The following is an 18862-nucleotide window of genomic DNA, read 5'->3' as shown; positions in this document are numbered from 1 at the left end:
GAATTAGAAGGGCAGAGAAGTGTGTTAAACTGCGACTCTGCCTCCTGGTCTCAACTCTGGGTTGTCATGGATTTGGTCCACTAATAAACTTGGCCAGATTTCTAGAAATGAGAGCTGCTCCTTCCCAAGTGGGATGGATGCCGTCTCTCCGGATCAGACCAGGTCTTCCCCAGAAAGTCTGCCAATGATCAACAAAGCCCACATCGTTTGCTGGACACCACCTCGACAACCAGCGGCGGAATGACGACATGCGGCTATACATGTCATCACTGGTCAGATTTGGCAGGGGACCAGAGAAAACTACGGTGTCCGACATTGTTTTTGCATATGTACACACCGACTCAACGTTAATCTTAGTGACCTCCGATTGGCGTAACCGGGAGTCATTACCGCCGACGTGAATAACAATCTTACTGTATTTACGTTTATCCTTAGCCAGCAGTTTCAAATAAGACTCAATGTCGCCCGCTCTGGCCCCAGGGATGCACTTAACTATGGCCGCTGGCTTCGCTAACTTCACGTTTCTCAAAATGGAGCTGCCAATGATCAGAGTTGGTTTCTCAGCGGGTGTGTCGCTGAGTGGGGAAAATCTGTTAGAAACGTGAACAGGTTGATGGTGCCCCGTGGACTTTGAACGCTTACGACTATTCCTCCTTCGGACAGTCACCCAGCCCCCCCACCTTTCCTGGCTGCTCAGGAAATCCTGGGGGACGGCTACCAGAGGCTAACTCAGGCCGTTCCGCACCGACTACCGGGGACTGGCTAGCTACAGTAGCTAAAGACTGATCTACCAAGGTGCGGAGCCGGACTTCTAAATCACTGAGCCTCGCCTCCATGTCTACTAATAAACTACACTTGTTACACGTACCATTACCGCTAAAGGAGGCAGAGGAGTAACTGAACATCTGACACACCGAGCAGGAGATCTGACACACCGAGCAGGAGAATGTTATGAAAATAATAAGAGAATGTTGTATATTGTAAACTTTCTGGGTGTAGTTTTCTGGCCATAGTTGGAGGATCCTGCTCGATCATTTCAGCTGGTGAGTTCAAAGGTGTGACTCTAAAAAACGTTGCCAGTGCTTCTGCATCTAGAACTGCCACTGCAGGTCACACAATGATTCAGGGGGGAAACTGGACAATGTAATGTATTTTTTTCAGCTTTCCTTCTTGAAAAAAACATGAAGGGAAGTGGGTTGACGAGAAGATGCAACAAATGCTCAGGGAGGTAACGTATTTATTACTTAGGCAACTCAGGGTTGCTAACCTTTCAATTTAGTTTGGTTTGAGATTCGGTATGGTAAAGCTGCTGCATTTTATGAATAGAAAAAAGGACTTGAATACCATTTTCTCCATTCTATATGCTTTTATCATGTTCCCAGCTACTTTCACTTGTAGATCTATGGAACTTTATGTTCCATTTGCATCTCTAATCACAACATTTAAGAAATTGATCAAAATATGTATAATTTAAGACGTCACACACTGTTGTTTAATCAAGATCACTGTAAATGAATGTGTTTTCTTTATGTTCTGGTCCAGTGTTTAGTAAATATTGCTGTTGTTGAATTTGTGGTCCATATTGTCCATGTGTGGCTGAGCATAAAATACAATCAGACTGTGTCATCTTATAAAGCCCCCAAACAGTATATGCCACATTTGATCAGATTTTGTGACTTGAGACTTTTATTTTTGTCTGATATTTTAAATTTTTTACATTTTTTACACTACGTCTATATTGTAGTCCATGTACAGTACACAGTAAATCAGCAGTAGTGACTATTTTCCCTCAAATATCTGAGCACTTTCTGGCCCCCTGTTACATTGCAGTGATTTATCTGTTTGTTTCTGCAGCGAATGAGACAGCCACACAAGATTGAAGGAGTGTCACAAAATGTTTGATAAAGATGGTGTCACTCACACTGAGGTTCTGTGGTTCTGTCATCATCGGGTGTATCCTGAGTGGGTTTTTTTTGTTGCACCATTTGAACACAATGAGAGACATCAAAATGCATCAAAATTGCTTTAGGTGATTTATTGTTGTGCCATGGTTCCATTTTGACAGCCATCAAAACAAATGGATTTCAGTTCGACAAAAGTCTACTTCAAATTAAGTAATCAAAAGTGTCATGTCTTGATGTTTGATAGCACAAATAGTGCCCCGCAATTGTCAACTTGCAAACTTTCAATTTCTCTCTCTCTCTCTCTCTCTCTCTCTCTCTCTCTCTCTCTCTCTCTCTCTCTCTCTCTCAGGCATATAGTCTTAAAGACTACAAGCAGCTGAAGTCTGATATAAACCTGCGAGGCCTGGGTCCTGACTACACAGCAGCTGAAAAGACAGTAAGTACTGACCTGCAATGTAAGTGTCACAGTAGCAGAAACCGTACCTGATGTGGGTTCATTATTCCAGAAACTGCCCAAATAAGTTAAGATGTTGCTGGATAATGCACACACATGCATGTCATTTTCTTATTGACTTGGCTGTGAATTGATAATATTTTGTTGGATGTTGGTAAATTTGGTTATACTTCTCTTTGTTTTCGGAGGGTGGTGTATTTTGGTTTGCAGCCACTGATAGCTCAGACAGAGCAGCTTATCAGAATATGATCAGAAAATAATATGGAAACAATTCAGTTATCAAGTGTATAATTGATTGCATTCAAGTATGGATCCATTCAAACTGCAACATCAAAAAGCCTATATAGAGTGAAGATGTATGTAGAAAAATCATATCATAAACAAGATGAAAAAAAATCCTAAATGACTGTCTTGAACATTAAAGGGTAACATGGCAGCCCATCATATGTTCTTCAAACGTTTCTCTTGACAAACAGTAAATAATCTAAAACAAACTGTAGGATTGCTAGAAAGAGAGAAATAAAACAAAGTGGAGTCAGTCTTTGCTCCCAGTACGCAGAGCAAGTAGACACACATCTGTCCCTGTAGGTTCCAGGCCACCTGGTATATTTTTTACATGCATTTATCCATCTTATGAGAGCTTTTCACTGATATGAGGTAGAAATCCATCTGTAGACTGCAGTATGTAGCATCCATATCTTTCAGCCTTCTGTCTTTGAGAGCCTCTCTGGCCTCTTCTAGCCAAGATATAGAAGATGATACAGAAGAACACAATACAAAAGCTGTCCTACATACAAGGATGTTATATTCATTTTCTGTTAGGCAATATTGGCTATAAGGAGTGAGTCACACAGAAAAAAAGTGATTAGAATCTCTTTGGACAAATGTGATTAGTTGTCTTTCAGTCAGTCTCCTGTGCCTAAATCCTGATGTCCACTAGTGTCTTTGTTTATCCACTGACCCTCTTCCAGCTGTCTGAGTTCATCATTTAAAGGCTCCCATGCTGTTCCACAGATAAATCTACATTTACAAATGAGAGTACCCCTAAGGAGTTAAGTGCTCTTTGTGCTTTGATATAGCTTTTGTTAATCCGCAGTTGTAAAAAGTGAGCATGTTTGGCCAATTTACACAAGATTGAGCCCTGTGCATCTCCAGGGCCAAGCCTATTAGGGAATGATAGTGTAAATGTTGATAGGCCCACTGAATGGGTGGCGGTGCTTGGTTTTTCTGGGCTGCGTGGAGAGGCCCTGTCGAGAGGATACACAAAGAGAAAGGCCTTAAGGGAGAAATGGCTCAGTTAATTAAACCCCTTTTATAATCTGCTTCTGTTTCTCTCTCTCTCTCTCTCTCTCTACCTCTATTTTTTCTCACTCTTTCCCCATCATCATGCTGAGAAAATGAAACGACAGAGGCTGTATTCAAATGTGATCCGCGAGCAGAACAAAAAGATAAGTAGGATTCCCTTTCTATCGGCCAAGGACCCGGAAGGCAATGACAAGAAAGTTCCCAGGATGAAGGTGTGTGTGTGTGTGTGTGTTTATTTTTAAATGTGTGTGTATGTGTGTGAATCCTAGCACATGTCTCTTTGAGAACAGGATTGTGTGCTTGTGGTTGTTCGAGAGAGACAAGTTGTGACTAAACAAAATGACAAAGAGTGTATGAGATTAAGGACAATGTGACTAAATGGTTCAAACCTAGGGCCTGTCTTACAAAGCCTTAACTGGGGCAGGGTGTTTGTGAGTTATGTGGATTTACTAAATAGAAAATTGTTGAAAATTGTCCTAGATAACTAGTCTCACAAAGCTGGTTAGCAAAACATGATTATTTAATGCAGTGACATACTGAATAATGATTAACTGTTGTGTTTGTATTTAATAATGCATTATTATTATGAATGAATACAATCAACACAAAATGTCATGACAGTTACAAGTAAGCATGTTATTTTACTGAGACAGGAAGGAGTATTGCAGAGAAAGATAAATGGCTGGCCTAATAAACCTGAAAGTCTAAAGACCTAAACTCTTACTAATAGGGTACAGGCTGCATACGTTTTATTTATATGTATATGTTTATTTATATATCATGAAGTCGGTAGAAACCGTTTTGATTCATAAAGTCGCCTCATGCTTTGATGAAATTTGAGAGCAATACACTAAAATTGTATAATTTTACCATCAATTTATGTGTAACATAGTTGTATTCATTACAACCAACTACTAGGTCATCTTGGTCAACTACGGATTAAACCAGATTAGAAGTCCTGTTTTATAGCCAGATTGGCCAACTGGTCATGTGACAAACATTTCTCATATGTGTGAGGATATAAATGGTCATGTAAAACCAAGATTGTGCATTGTGCTCCGTATGAGGCTTCTTGTTACTTTACCGTGAATAGAGTGTTTTAGCTTAGTGTGTTTCAGGCTGTGCAGCATAGTTAGCATGGTTAGCTCACTAGCCCACTAATCTCATTTTGTGAGACAGGACCATGGTTTCACGTTAATTGTAGTTTTGAAATGTTTCACACAATGAAATCCCAGCTACACAGTCAGTGATTGAGAATCATACATAACATGTACTGTTTTCTATTTTAATATATCAACAAAATTATAAAACCATGGCATGTATCTTTGAGAAACCAACCTGTTGTCACTCCCTGACTCGTCACATACGGATGCATGGCCAAGACCCAACGTGACCCAGACCCAGTGTGGAACAAAAAGTCAACATTAAATATTTTTATTGAAGTTACTTGAGTTATGTAAATTGCATAAGTTACGCAAGTGACATAACCATGATCTTTTCCTAACCTTAACCAAGTACTTTTGGTGCCTAAACCTAAACAAACTGCAATGTTTTACAACTTAAATAACATGCCGTTTCAAAATGCCGATTTTTTGAAATGCTAGGGTTTTATTTTGACAGTCTAACCGGATGTTGCATATTTATTGTTTCTAACTTTACCGGACGTTGCATGTTTGTTTGTAAAAATAACGCTAAAGGGGTACCCTGGGCGTTCACAAGTGACGCCAAAGGGCCTTGACCAAGCGTCAATATGTGATGAGTCGGGAGTGACAATGTGTTGGAGAAACACAACCATGACATTTTTGAAAGGTCATGGAGGACAGATTTTCTGCAGACATTTGTAGGATACCAGTAGTTTTGACTGCAACGTGTATACAGTAGTTAGGAAGTGCATTAACGTACATGGATCTCTCTGCCCCCCCCCCCCCCCCCCCCCCCCCCCAACTGTAGGCCTTGGAATATGCCAAGACCATAGCCAAACCCCCTGTACAGCCAAAACAGAGACAGAAACACCAGTCCAAAGGCTTCGCTGATCACGCTCCTTACTTGGAGGGCTTGGACGGGTCCCAGGCCACACTGGAAGTCCTTAGAAAACGACATGAACAAGAAAAGCAGGATGTGGCTCTCTTCAGAAAAGTTCATGCGGTCTGAGGCAAGGTGTAATTCATGTGAGCAGTCGTGAAACCCATGCCCATATGTCACATATATTTGTACTCCAAGATGTAGGACACAACGTGCTGTCTCATAACATTTGCTAGGCCTAGTGTCACATCAAAAAATCATTACTACATACATTTTCACACAGTTTTCAACATCATTAGCAAAAGATACAGCTTTTAACATTGTGTGTCACCAGGTCAGATTTGAGACAAATGTTGATAGAGGATGCTGTTCTGTCAGCACCAACAGACACAAAGCTTTCACAAAGTTTCTGGTTATAGTAGATGGTTAAAATAGTGAAAGCCTGGTTCTAAAAACATGTTTTTCCTTTATATTTACACCAAAAAATATTGTAAATCAACAAAAACAAATGTACACCTATTTTGCAACAGGAAGTTAACATGGTTTTAGCTGAGGAACACACGCCACTGAGTTAAGATAGGAACTAATAACTATATTATAACTAACTATATAATAACTAATTTCCTTTAAGGTAACTATCAAGATTTTACAAACAATGAATATATACATATAAATATATATATATTTTAATGTATGAACTCTACAATGACACTTATGGAAAAACAACCTTTACTATTCACATTGTTCCCTTTTATTGATGTTATCTTCAATGTTTTTTTGGTAACAGTTTATGTCATGATGACATTGTGTCCTGTCTTGTAGAGATATTAGGTTGTGAGCACTTTCGCCAAGCAAAGAAAGTACTTTGATTGCCTCCCTCTCTGTGTGCTTTCAGTGCCTAAGCATGATTATAGCAAGTGGATAGCTAATGTTGCACTCCTGCAAAACCCAGCTTTGGCCCTGGACATTGATTCCTTGTTTCTCTCAATGTCTGGCTTCTTGGAATGGATTACACAAATATCAAAAATGTTTCTTGTTTGTCACCCGTATTCTTACAGTGGTCAGTGTGCGTGCTTGAATCTTGGCTGGAGCCACAATATCCAGATTTTGGTCAGCCTGAGTGGAACAGTGTTTTTACACTCCCACCAAGACATTAGAAAAAGTTAAATTAGTGAATATGTATGTATCTGATATTTTGTGTTATTGTCTTCACTACTGCCCTGATGAAATTAAGTGGGCGTAGTATGTCACAGTGACACTGAGCAACAATTATACAGTCCGCTTCCAGCTATCCCAGAACACCCCCCCCCAATTACACCTGGTTTCACTGTTTAACCTACAATAATCCACACACTCTTTGTTGTGGGTTTGTTTTTTTTCCTTCCTCTGCTTAAGCGTCTAGAAAATCCTGCTCAAATGATGGATGGCACTTTGAAGCTCACCTGATTTGGTCCTAGTCCTACATTTTGTAGCCATTTTCTAAGTAGTAACTCCTCCCCAACACAACACTCTCAAGCAGCCCATTTTACTAATTGAACCCTCAGATCATTATCAAAGCGCTATTTACCTCTGTGCAATATTTTAATTAGATTATAGTCTCTATTTAACCCATCATGGACTCTTTGAAGCTCTGTGTTTTTAGTGTTAAGTCCTCAGATGCGCGGCTGGAAACAAATGACAGAGCCCTTTTCAATTTAATGAGAAATGCTCCCTATCCAGACTGAGTCTCTTTGCATCTTTTTTAGGTCCCACCTACTCGTTTTTTGCCATTGAAATCTAGTTAATTGAAGGAGTCTTTCAGCGCTATACATGAAGGGGGCCAAATTAGCATCCCTTTCTGCCCATTGGGAAGCTAAGGCAGACGTGGATGCTTTGATGTGAGAAGCACGCTTTCAGTAGGCGGCAGGCTTCCTGAAAATGAGCTGATGGCCCTGCTATTAGGCCCAAATGCAGATGCGTCCATGTGTTGCAAAACGCTTAATCTTTTAATTGATCACCTTCTGCATGGCCTATTCTGCGTCTAGTTCTTTCTTTCTGCCTGTTAATCAGAATCCCATTTTGACATGAATTGCTTTTCCAAAGGCAGGAAAGGATGGCAAACCCAGTGCGAAGGACGAGAGAGGACAGCACATTATTGTGCAAATGCCCCATGAGAGATTCAACTTGTGGTAAAATGATTGAATACATGTAATAAAAGCTGTTTTAAGATTCTAAAGTGTGTGTGTGTCTTAGTTTTACACATGTTTCAGAAAGTTATCAAATTAATGCTACCCTCCATTGTTATCAGTAGATCGATATAACATTCTCAGAAAGACAGCAGCTGTGGCTCAGGAGGTAGAGCGGGTTGCCCATTTATGTTGTATGGCCTCTAATCGGAAGATTGGTGGTTCCATCCACAGCTCATCCAGTCTGCAAAGTGTCCTTAGGCAAGATAGTGAACCCAAAACTGCTGTCAATGGGGAGTATATGAATATGAATATGACATATAGTGGAATATGAATATGGGTTTATGACATGGGTGGGTGATGGGACGACTATACAAGTACAGTCCATTTACAGCAGCTTTGTCTATGGACAAGAGGACAGACAGTATGCTGGTCACCTGTTTAACTGAATGAGCTCTCCTGCAGCATGAATGAAATAACACTGAAATCTTGATGTGTTTTTTTGCCTCCACTATATTGATTAGGACACAGGCAATACTGCACTGCTGCTGGAAATCCCAGCTCCATGTGATAACTTACCAAATTACACAACAGGACAAACCCTGAGAGAACTAATGTGATAAATCAAAATGTTCACTGACAATTAAATGCCAAAATGTGTTGAATCATTGAATTGTTTTTGCCCCATTCTTTCCATGATAAATGTGTGATTAATATTGCTCATTTCTGCAAAACTGAATTTAGACTATGGCTGATTTAAATAAAAAAGCAGGCACTTATATTTCCACAGCCATATTCAGCACCACAGTGGACATATTAAAGATTTATGTTGGATTTTTTAAGCTATACTAAATTGTCAGCATATTTAATTTTCATGCTTTTGGGCAATGTGATGGCAATGTTTTAGATAGTTTACTTTTATATTCATTTAGCCTATTAACAGTGATAGTGACTCAAAATTAATGACAAATACAGTTATTGATTTCAGCATCAACACATGCCCATAAGCAGAAACGGAAACAAACAAATTACTGCCATAAGCAGAGGTGTTCAAGTTTTACCTTTTTATTCATTTTATTCTGAAGAATTAACCATTTCTTTTGATGGTCAGAACATGTACTTTCCATATTTCCATCTAACTCATGGCATGGTTGATTTTCTTAAGAACATCAAACATTTACCACTGTGACAGACAGTGCATTCTATTGCCTGCACATGCCACGCCTTAAAATTTTTGTAGCGATGCACTGATGCAAAAATAGGCCGTACAAAAACACCTTTTCACTCTTCTTGCTCAGTATAAAATTCACTCGCCTTCATAGTGTCTGCTGAAAAATAAAAAAAACAATCTGCTCTTTTTGAAATTAATTTAATTGTCAACTAAGCATAATTTAACAAGATATATCAGTGTGGAAATGATCATAGATCGGAGACGTATGTTTCGTGAGGAATACATAAAAATAATTTTATTCAGACTTCTTTTTTATCTGTAATTGCTCTATCTTGCTTTCTGTCTTTTGCGTTCCTGCTCTGACTTAGAGCGCAGCGTGCTGCAGGGAAGCAGCAGAAAACACGCAGCCTCGCATTCAAACGGAACTCCATGTTGGGGAGACCGGTCCCTAATGAAAGTGGTCACAACAACCAAGGAAAGAACAGGATTAAATGCACGTGAGCATCTTAAATAATAACATTAATTGTAGGCTATATTTATGTGTTTATTTTTCAGACATTTGTAAATCATCCCACCTCAATCAGGTATGAAAATGTAAACCCCAAAGGAAAATGGGCTTGTAAAACAACAGAATAGACGCAGCCGAGAACCGATTCATTATTTATATACTATATATATATATATATATATATATATATATTTACAGACAAAATAAAAATGCCAGCGCAGTGTCTTCGACCAAAACTTGATTTACAAAACTTCCAACAATATAGACAAACTGCAAATAAAATATAAAAAAGTAGACACATTGAAAAAAAAAAAGCCTAACAATAAAAAGAGTAGCATGGAAAATTTCGTTTGTGTTAAAAGTGCAGGAGGATGGGAGAGCATGATGCGCTATGTTACACAGCAAAGAGCTATTCGATTGGGTTGTTTATAATAAGTTGTACTAATTGTCCATCTGGAAATAAAAAAGACACAACAACAAATACAAAGTGTGGAATTTCATAATAAACTAATAATAATATTTTAGTAATAATAATAATAATAATAATAATAATAATAATAATAGCGCCATAAATCCTGTATCTCGCCAGGCATGACAATAGGAAAGTCTCATAGCCTATAGGCCTACACAGAGAAAAAAGGGCAACTGTAGAAAATCAATGGGCCCACTTTGCGTGGCCCCCCGTCCACATTATTTTTAAACAGTAGGCTAATTTATATGTGGAATAGAAGGGAAAGACAGTCAGTGGTATCTACAGTACATTTACAGTGTAAAAGTCGCTGCTTAGAAAACAACTCTGCAGCCTACTATAGTAGATGGTCCGGGGAGCAAATGTCGTCCTCGATATCCACATCATCGTCGTTCTCCTCCAGCATGTACGAGTCCGGCTCCAGGCCGTGCTTCAGCTCCTCCGCGCTCTTATCGTTCAGTTCGCTCTCGCTGGAGTTGTCCGCGGACCTCTCCAGATCCCCGGGGGTCTTCCGCTCGTCCTGCGCCTTCCTCAGCTGCTTCTTGTGCTTCATCCGCCGGTTCTGAAACCACGTTTTTACCTGCAGGGGGGAATGTAAGACGGCGTGAATTCTAAAAAGAATCCTAATATACGCAATTTACTCCAAGAAATCCTCAGACATATCAAAACAGGCTCCACAGAACAGAACACAGAAAGAGGAGGTCTGTGGAATAGAGATGATTAGTTATTATTGAATTTACTGTATTTAGTGAGTGACCTGCAGATTTTGAAATAGGATCAGCTGTTAGTAGGCTACCTGAATGTATTTTATTTAGGCCTAGAATTACAATTAGCCTACACATAAACAGCAATTCTTCAAGTATGATATAACCAAATGTTTAGCCAAAATTCATTGTTCTCACAGGCCTACTATAGCGGGCTATACGCTCAATGGATTTTCAATTCAGTTCAATTCACTTTTATTTATAGCGCCTGTTCACAGAAGCCAGTCTAACAGATCCAACAGTGATTCATTATTGTTTTTATTTGAGTGTGTTTCTGTGTTCCTTTTTTAGCCATAAGTGGGAAGAACAAACAAATGAACCTACATTTAGAAACACACATTTTGCCCTGCAGATATCATACATCCTGCTTTAACTGTAGCACGGTGCTTTCAGGTGTGCGCGCGTGTGTAGGCTACCTGTGTTTCGGACAGGCTGAGCGCCGTGGCCAGCTCCACTCTCTCCGGCGTGGACAGGTACCGCTGGATTTCGAACCTCTTCTCCAGGCCGGACAGCTGCGAGTCGGAAAAAACCGTCCGGGCCTTCCTGCGTCTGCAGTGCTTCCCCGGTAATTCCGCGTGGTGCTGGAACAAGGCCGGCATCTGCATCCCTACAGGTGGCAGGAGACGAGGATGTGAAATGAGAACTTTTCAAGGACAAGAAAACAAGCAAAAACTCAGAGAAACACTGTACCGGAGTCAGCAGGCGTTTGGTTAGTTCCAGCTTGATAATGAACATTAGTGAATGTAAAAACAGAACTCAGTTTAGCTTCATTATTTGCTGAATATCTAGAGCAACAAGAATTGCCTTTTAAAGGTTGGACACATTAAGATGAAAAAAGTAGGCTATAGGCTACACAAATATATAATTTATAGGTTACATTTTAGACCTAAATCAAAACTTAATAGCCTATCCTTTAAAAATAAACGTAATAATCTACTGGTTATTGTTATTTTCTGTGAAGCTCAACCATTGGAGATCAGAGTTTCTTTCACGCCTGCATTTTGCATGTGAAGGGATTCGTTTCAACCCGTCCACCACTGTAATATTCCCATACTCATTCATGTAGGCCTAAGGTAAATCCACAGATTTCTACTGGTTTTCCAACTTTAATAAGCAAAAATGTGTGTTGTTTTTTTTTGTTTAGTTGATAAGTACAGGTAGCCTAACATCACCTAACACTAACACTATCTGACAGAAGTTTCCTGCTGCTCTAGGCCTCCACCTCCCAGCTCCCCGTGCTTACCAGATGTGAAGAAGTACTGGTGATGCTCCGGCTTGTGGAGAGGATGGTGCGGATGTGGCGCCAGGATTGGGGTTGGCATCAGCGGATATCCATACTCCAGAATGGGCATCCGGGAGGCCAGGGAGCTACAGAACGGTGACGGAATGACCTCTCTCAGCGGCTTGGGTTTGTGCAATAAGATGTCCTCAATGAAAAACGACGTCGACCTCTGCGTGGGCGCCGCCGACGCGTAGTTCATACTCATGATGTTAGTTTGTTTTTTTGGATTTTCCTGCCTTTAAGCCTGCATCAGCTCTGTCTCTTCCCCCCAAATCTCCCAGGCTTAAATGCAGCCCCTGTGTGTGTGATCGGTGAATGACACTACGCCGAGACACCAGTGGGAGGGCAGATTTCCAACAAGTATTTATTCAGAGAGAGTAGCGGATGGGGAAATTGATTTGCGGATCAGCCAATTACAGCTCTGTATGTGCGGAGGGGCGATGTGGGGGGCCGGTTCTTCGCTCTGATTGGCTGAGACGCGCTCGAGGCTGCTGAAAAAAGCAAACCGTTCCAGAAATGCAGCGCACCTGTGGCCGCATCATTTGAATAGCGGGACCGGCCGTGGATCACCACCGGCAGCGGTGCTTATGTGGTCGCCTAGCAACCAGGTTTGCGAGCACTGTATGGCCTCGTGCGCGAATTATTCTTTATTTAGCCCAAATTAAGGCTAGCTAGTTTCCGTACAAAATGAGTATCGAACGTTGTGAATAGACAATAGCAATGCAGGAGGCCGGTTGGTCGGTGCAGGCAGTCGCTAACCATAGTGCTGAAACATTCCGTTTAGGTCCAGGCTACTGGTCTGGTGGTATTTTTCGGTGTTTTAGGCGCCTTCGCGGGAAGGAGACATCTAGAGCCGTTTCAGGTCTATATGCCTGTTGGTAACTAAAACAAAATAGCCTATTTGAAACACCAGATAATGTAACGTTTTTATAGTAGGCTAGCCTACCTCTGGTTGAAACATTTGAATGTTCCTGTTGTTCATAGTGAATTAAAAGTGGCGTTGTCCGTAGAAAAAAATACACCAATGTGTTGGAGCGCAAAGTAACAGCGACTTTATGTCATTTGGCTTTATGGTGTTAACAGAATCAGAAATACTTTATTGATCCCCGAAGGGAAATCCTGTTATTGCTGCACTGCTCCTTGTAAGGTACTACACAGGGCAAGTAAAACACATATTAAGGCCTAGGCTATATATTTGTAGCCTATGTCATGCATAGCCTTAGACTATATGTCTCCTATCAATGCTAACTGAATTAATACAACACCTAGGCCTATTTCTTAATGCCTCACTTTGATATTTCTACAATAGCCTATCCCTCCAAGATGAATGGGCCTCAGTGATTTCATAAAGCTTTTCTTCCGTGCAGATGATGGACTTTCATAGAACTTTAGATTGTCTTGTCTTGAAACTTGAACATGCGACCACATGCTTTTAATTGTCCGGGAAATTTACTCGAAAAACTTCTGCACTCCCTTCTTCATGCCAGTAGCCTAGATTTGAATCAAGTGATGTAGCCTGTGTCACAGGAGGATTGTTCTGCTGCAGGTCTGTCGAGTAATTCCACCCAAATTGGCTGTAATTGTCGGTATTAAAATCTGGGAGAGTACAAGTGCCGCTCCTGTGCCCATTTGCGAAAGAAAGCGGTGCGCCATAATTTGTTGATATGGTGTTGTCATCACATTTCCAATCATGCCGGTTAATGTGAAAGTGTCTTAATGTAGGCAGAATTCACGCTGCAATGCTATTAGGCAATTAAGGGAGATGTTAGAGCGGAAGTTGTAATCCTTGGGCTGGAGGACAGGATTTCCATTTGATCAGATGGAGGAAAAACAAATTAATTACTGGGAGTCAGTTACGCCAGAAAAGCGCTGTTCTGCTGCATTAACTTTGTGTTAAATGGATGTATGCGCTCAAAATGTAAATGAGCGTAGTTGGATGGTTACAACTCAAACACCTTTGGGCATGACTTGTTAGTTCTACCTGAATGCGATTCAGTCACAACTCCCATACATGACTAACGCTGCTGCAAAATGTGCACACTCTTCTAAAAGGCCATAGACCTACTATAATATAATAATATGTTTCCATCAAGTAGGCCTACTCCAATAATTCAGAAAACAAACTTTTTTGGCATGTTTTTAAGAAATAGCCTACAAGATTAAAAACGTCATCCCTGGCGTTTTATAATGCAAGATGAAGTGAAGGAATAGCAGCAGAAAAGAAAACAGGCTACCTTTTAAAGACATGGCCAGAGCAGATGGAGCTAACCCCGCTGCACCTGGCTGCGGGTCAATCCCCTTTATGGAGCGCACCAGGATAACAAGTTGCTTTTAGGGGAAAATTAGAAAGTAAATGAAACAAATGGTGATGAAATCGTCTTAAGGATCCGTTCGTGAGGCGCGGTTAAGCGGCTTTTTGTGACCATTTCATTAAGTAAAAATTTTGAACCGGTCATGCAGTGCGTCACTCCGTTAAGTGGCACGTTTGGATAAGAGGTTTGCAGCAGTGCATTGGGTAATACTAGGCTTATCGTTTTCAAAGCAGCCGTGTTGCTTGATAGGGAACGATAGAACAAAGGAATAAAGGGATGGATGTAGGAGTGTAACCCACATAAAAGTGTTCACATTTTGGGGCTTTCGTAAACAATAATGGATTTGTAAACAATAATACAAATCCATGTCCACCACATCATAGGCCTAGGTCCTTTCTACCCCATAATATTTCTATAAAAGAGAAATTATAGAAACCTTTTAATATGAAGAAAAAAAATATTGCAGTGTGTTAAAGCCGGCCTATAAAACAATGACTTTTAGTAACAGAATCATTGTTGATGGTATTTATATTTAATGATATTTTTCCAATAATTCCTTTATAATGTAATCATTCATTCAGTGTAAGCACTCATGCAGCCTTCTCCACAATGATAAAAATGAAAAAAAAGTTTCATTACTCTGTAATTATGGATATAGTTTATAGGCAAATAAACATATTACTTTGTGTGTCTTCATCCCATTTCCCCACAACGATTTGGAAAAGTACATTTCGTAGTACTTCTCCATTAGACATAATAACAAACATGATAAAAAAAACTCAATCAGGATGTATTCATTGCAGACTGGTCTGAACTTAATTTTGTATTACAGATTAAAACCTCTTTGGACACACAGTATTATAAAGTCAAGCCCTAATGGTGCACTCTGCTAGTGACATAAAACCTGCCACATTAACAAATGTCAAAAAAATGGCAGAAAAGTAAATCACACCAAGAAATTAAGTAAATTATGCACAGTGTTGATGAAATGACGAGTCATGTTTTCCCCAATCTTTTTATTGAAATAACTGAAACTTTGATCATTTATGTTTCAAAGGTAAGCTGTGCATCCATCTGATGGTGAGAATCTTCACCCGGCCTTGGTGCAGCTCTCATGATCATGGCTTGATGATAGTTTAAATCTTCTAATGAGAGTTAGGGCTCCTGGGGCATTCATGCATCCGATAGGCACACATATAGAATATACCTGAAAAGAAAGAGAGGTTTGGTCTTTGTTACTCATCAGGAAATGTAACATGTATGCATCTTAAAATTAATAATTTATATTTCTGTTTTTGATTTGAATTGACTCATAAAACGTGTCATTTTAATTCAGTAGGCTTCCCTGATAATGGTGGTGAATTGCTATTTTGTTTAGAAACTAGTAATTGATTGTTTTTCATAAACAATAAAATCTAATAAAAAACAAAAACAGTCTTTTCTATGACCTTCTGAAACATTGAATGTTGCATTCTATTTGGCTTCTTTGTTTATATAGAAGTCACCAACTTAACTGATTGGGACACATATTGTATGTCCTGTGCTATGTTAAAAAAACCTTTGTAATGCATACAAAACTGATAGCCACTTCCACTTGCTGTTTATTTGGCATCCAAATTGATGCATGCAAATTATGAAAAATACTATAGAAATTATTTGTTATAGTAGTTCTACTTTGTATTCTGATGATATTTTCAGTCTCAGTTTGACGTCATGGTATTTTTGGCAAATGGATGCTGTTCCCCTCAAAAAACATTTTCATATTCAGTATAGTGGCTTGCTGAACAGCAGGTTCTGCACAGCATGGTGGAGGATTCAGAGATGAGCACTTACTGCAAGTATCACTTACTGATAATGTCACATCATTAATTCAGCTGCTTTGCTATGGGTTAACCCATGTATGTTTTGACTATTTTCTGCTGAGGAAGTGAGTCATTGTATTGTATTACATACTTTCTGCAGTTTTTGTTTTCTTTATTACACATAGTACAGGTACTGGAGGCCTTGACATTATCAGGAGGTGACTACAATTTTATTTACTCTACCACATTTGAATTTTCAAATGGTATTACATGATATAGTGTAAAATAAATTATAAATAGAAGGAGTATTTGAGCCTATTGCTAGTCATGGCTAGCCTTCACAATCACTGAGTGCAGTAGTTGTTTATCCAGGAACTCCCTCTTGGGTATAGCTTGAAAAGAACATTTAGCAGAAAGCGCCAAGTGTCACTGAATTTCATTGAGTGACTGAACACACCATGAGTGGAAGCCTGACAAATTAAATAATTTGAGAGCACCTTTGTGAAGCAGAGGACAACTAATGCAGTTTGATTTGTTGGGTTGCATGTTTACCTGAAAAGAAGGTGAGAACTACTGACACCCAGCCAATGATATAGGACCAAGAGAACCTCCAGTTTCCATAGCGTTTTCCGTAGTAGTTAATAGTCACACCAGTGTACACTGCCATTGCTAGAAACACTAAAAAGCCTGGCAGGAAAAAATAGGAAAATGAAAATAATGCTAAAGGGAATCATTAAAAAATAATTAGTTCATAATCAGTACATTTTATTTTTAATTATTGTCAAAAACCTGCCTTGAGTCTTAATCTTTGGTCAATACAATAAATTAGGGTCAAATCAAATGCATATTACAGCTCAAACCAAACCAACAAAGTGCAAAAACAAAAGAGTTGAACTCACATGAGATGAAAAACAATATGCCTGCAGCAAAGGTTTTGTCAAACCTGTCGAAGGAGGAGTAATGGATGAAGGCCATAATGCCAATGATGATGCCAATGAAACAGGCCAAAAGAGAGAGGATCATGAGGGCACGGGTGGCGTCTAAGTGGGCTGTGGACAAGGTCATAGGTCAATAGGAGTCACTGGAGGGGTCAGTGCAAGTCAATGAGGTGAATGATCTGAGATGTGACCATGTTCAGGCCGTGTTAACAAGCCAATATGATGAAGAACGGTAAACATCTTTTAGAAAAAAATAGAGATGCGATATTATAAATGACCAAGTTGTCTTTAACAAAAGCGATCAAACATATAACACACTCTAATACAGAATAAAGTTGTATTTAACACTCACTGGCAGTTGAGTTAAACTCAATAAGAAGAAACAACAAACTACAATTTACAGACTGACAGTACTGCGTCATTTAACCATGACCATAACTGAAAAAAGGAAGAAATATTTCTTATTAAACAAAAGTAAACAATCTTGGTGTAATCACAGTTTAACAGACTGAAAAACAGGCTCTCATTTTTGTAGTATGTGATATGAAAATCATATGTATAACGTCACATTTCTGTAACGTTCTGGAACTCCAGTGAAAAGGGGAAGAGATGAGATGTTATTATGCAAATTATTTTGCAATTGTACAAAATACAGAAATAAAATGCAGATAATTTTTCTTGCTAGCTTATAACACACTGAAAAAGCTGAAATGCCTCTGGAACAGTTCCATCTTTCAGAAATGTTTGTAGAGCTAACTGAAAGTAAGTGTTTTGTTTTGTTTTTTTCTTGACGTGAACCCTCCTTGGCTACACTTACCGATGCTGTCGCTGTGCGGGAAGCATTTCCCTGGCATACAGTAACGCCACAGGCCCTGATGCATGTAGTTGCTGGACTGCCGATACTGCATCCAGTAATCGGTTGCTGTGGAAACAATCAGGAGGATGTTCCCCACTCCTGCACAGAACAACCCTCCACCCATAAAGCTGTACATCCTGCACCTGGAGACACACACACATACAGAGGAACAGAAGGTCACTTAGCATCAGCGGTCAGTGGCAGGGCCCCCTCCTTTCTCCACCTCACACACACACTTCAGGGAGAGAGGGTCTAAGTGTCTGTAATTGCGTTGTAATGAACATATTATTTCCACCGGATTGAGCTGCTGGGTCGCCTGTGTGTGTATGCTCCACTTTGTTCTCTAGGAGATCAGTCCCTGAAGATGGGCTTTACATACACCCCCACCCTCAGTACAGACACACACACATCCAGCCTCTATCAAGTCCAGCGATGCTTTGATACTTGATACATCTATTGCTCATTGTTCCACCTGGATGCAATATCCTGCTGCCATCCTCTCAGATTTTTTTTGCTGGGGATGGATGATAGATAGATATATCTTGTTATGTCTCAAACCTGAACGGGATGCTCGTTGAAGAGCGCTGTGTATTCATTGAAGAGCTCTGTATTTCCGCTGCATCACATTTCTCTCTGAGCATCCCCTTCTGGCAAGTTCCAGCAGCTGTCTCAATCTAACCTGGAGCACTTTTTGAATCCATTTGATCCCCAGCACATAAAACAAATGAAAATTGTCTCAGAATGTCAATGTTATGTGGCATATCAGCCAGTTGGATTTAATATTTTCCTAGGCAGTCATTTTCTTCCAAGCCAGGATAAAACCCCCTGAAACAAGCAGTTAAGTACATTTTCTTCTCATCCACACAAAGGCCTTGGTTGTGACTGGCACTGACCTCGAGGCTGACTGTTT

At 39.9% G+C, this 18862-nt stretch overlaps 3 protein-coding genes across 12 annotated transcripts in view; 1 reads left to right on the top strand and 2 right to left on the bottom strand.

Moving 5' to 3' along the window:
- Positions 1 to 7900, top strand: part of jhy (junctional cadherin complex regulator) — a 24291-nt gene extending 16391 nt beyond the window's left edge. The window contains exons 7-10 of one of the 9 annotated variants that reach the window (XM_046038856.1): positions 2254 to 2340; positions 3747 to 3875; positions 5614 to 5815; positions 7772 to 7900. In XM_046038856.1, coding sequence (XP_045894812.1) covers positions 2254 to 2340; positions 3747 to 3875; positions 5614 to 5814 — 417 coding nt within the window. In that variant the 3' untranslated portion in view covers position 5815; positions 7772 to 7900. Of the gene's footprint in view, positions 1 to 2253; positions 2341 to 3746; positions 3876 to 5613 lie in introns of all 9 variants that reach the window. The other 8 variants (XM_046038855.1, XM_046038854.1, XM_046038851.1 and 5 more) reach the window with 8 other exon arrangements.
- A 1426-nt stretch (positions 7901 to 9326) lies between these two features.
- On the bottom strand, positions 9327 to 12572 carry bsx (brain-specific homeobox). Of its 2 annotated transcripts, XM_046040727.1 has the most exons (4): positions 12006 to 12572; positions 11179 to 11369; positions 10337 to 10578; positions 9327 to 9469 (listed from the first exon to the last, which is right to left on the bottom strand). In XM_046040727.1, coding segments are annotated over exons 1-4 (678 nt in total). In that variant the 5' UTR covers positions 12250 to 12572; the 3' UTR covers positions 9327 to 9468. The 2 variants fall into 2 exon arrangements, with proteins under 2 accessions (XP_045896683.1, XP_045896682.1); XM_046040726.1 differs by lacking the exon at positions 9327 to 9469 and having other exon boundaries at positions 10106 to 10578.
- A 2794-nt stretch (positions 12573 to 15366) lies between these two features.
- lim2.1 (lens intrinsic membrane protein 2.1) lies at positions 15367 to 18097 on the bottom strand. The gene is made up of 4 exons (XM_046040497.1): positions 17914 to 18097; positions 17058 to 17207; positions 16711 to 16845; positions 15367 to 15563 (listed from the first exon to the last, which is right to left on the bottom strand). The coding sequence occupies exons 1-4, from the start codon at positions 18086 to 18088 to the stop codon at positions 15502 to 15504; spliced, it is 522 nt and encodes a 173-aa protein (XP_045896453.1). The 5' UTR covers positions 18089 to 18097; the 3' UTR covers positions 15367 to 15501.
- Between the last annotated feature and the right edge of the window lie 765 nt (positions 18098 to 18862).

The sequence above is a fragment of the Micropterus dolomieu genome, linkage group LG23 (genome assembly GCF_021292245.1).
Source record: "Micropterus dolomieu isolate WLL.071019.BEF.003 ecotype Adirondacks linkage group LG23, ASM2129224v1, whole genome shotgun sequence".
Lineage (NCBI taxonomy): Eukaryota > Metazoa > Chordata > Actinopteri > Centrarchiformes > Centrarchidae > Micropterus > Micropterus dolomieu.
Note: the sequence above shows the minus strand (reverse complement) of the source record. Positions and strands in the feature narration are given on the sequence as shown.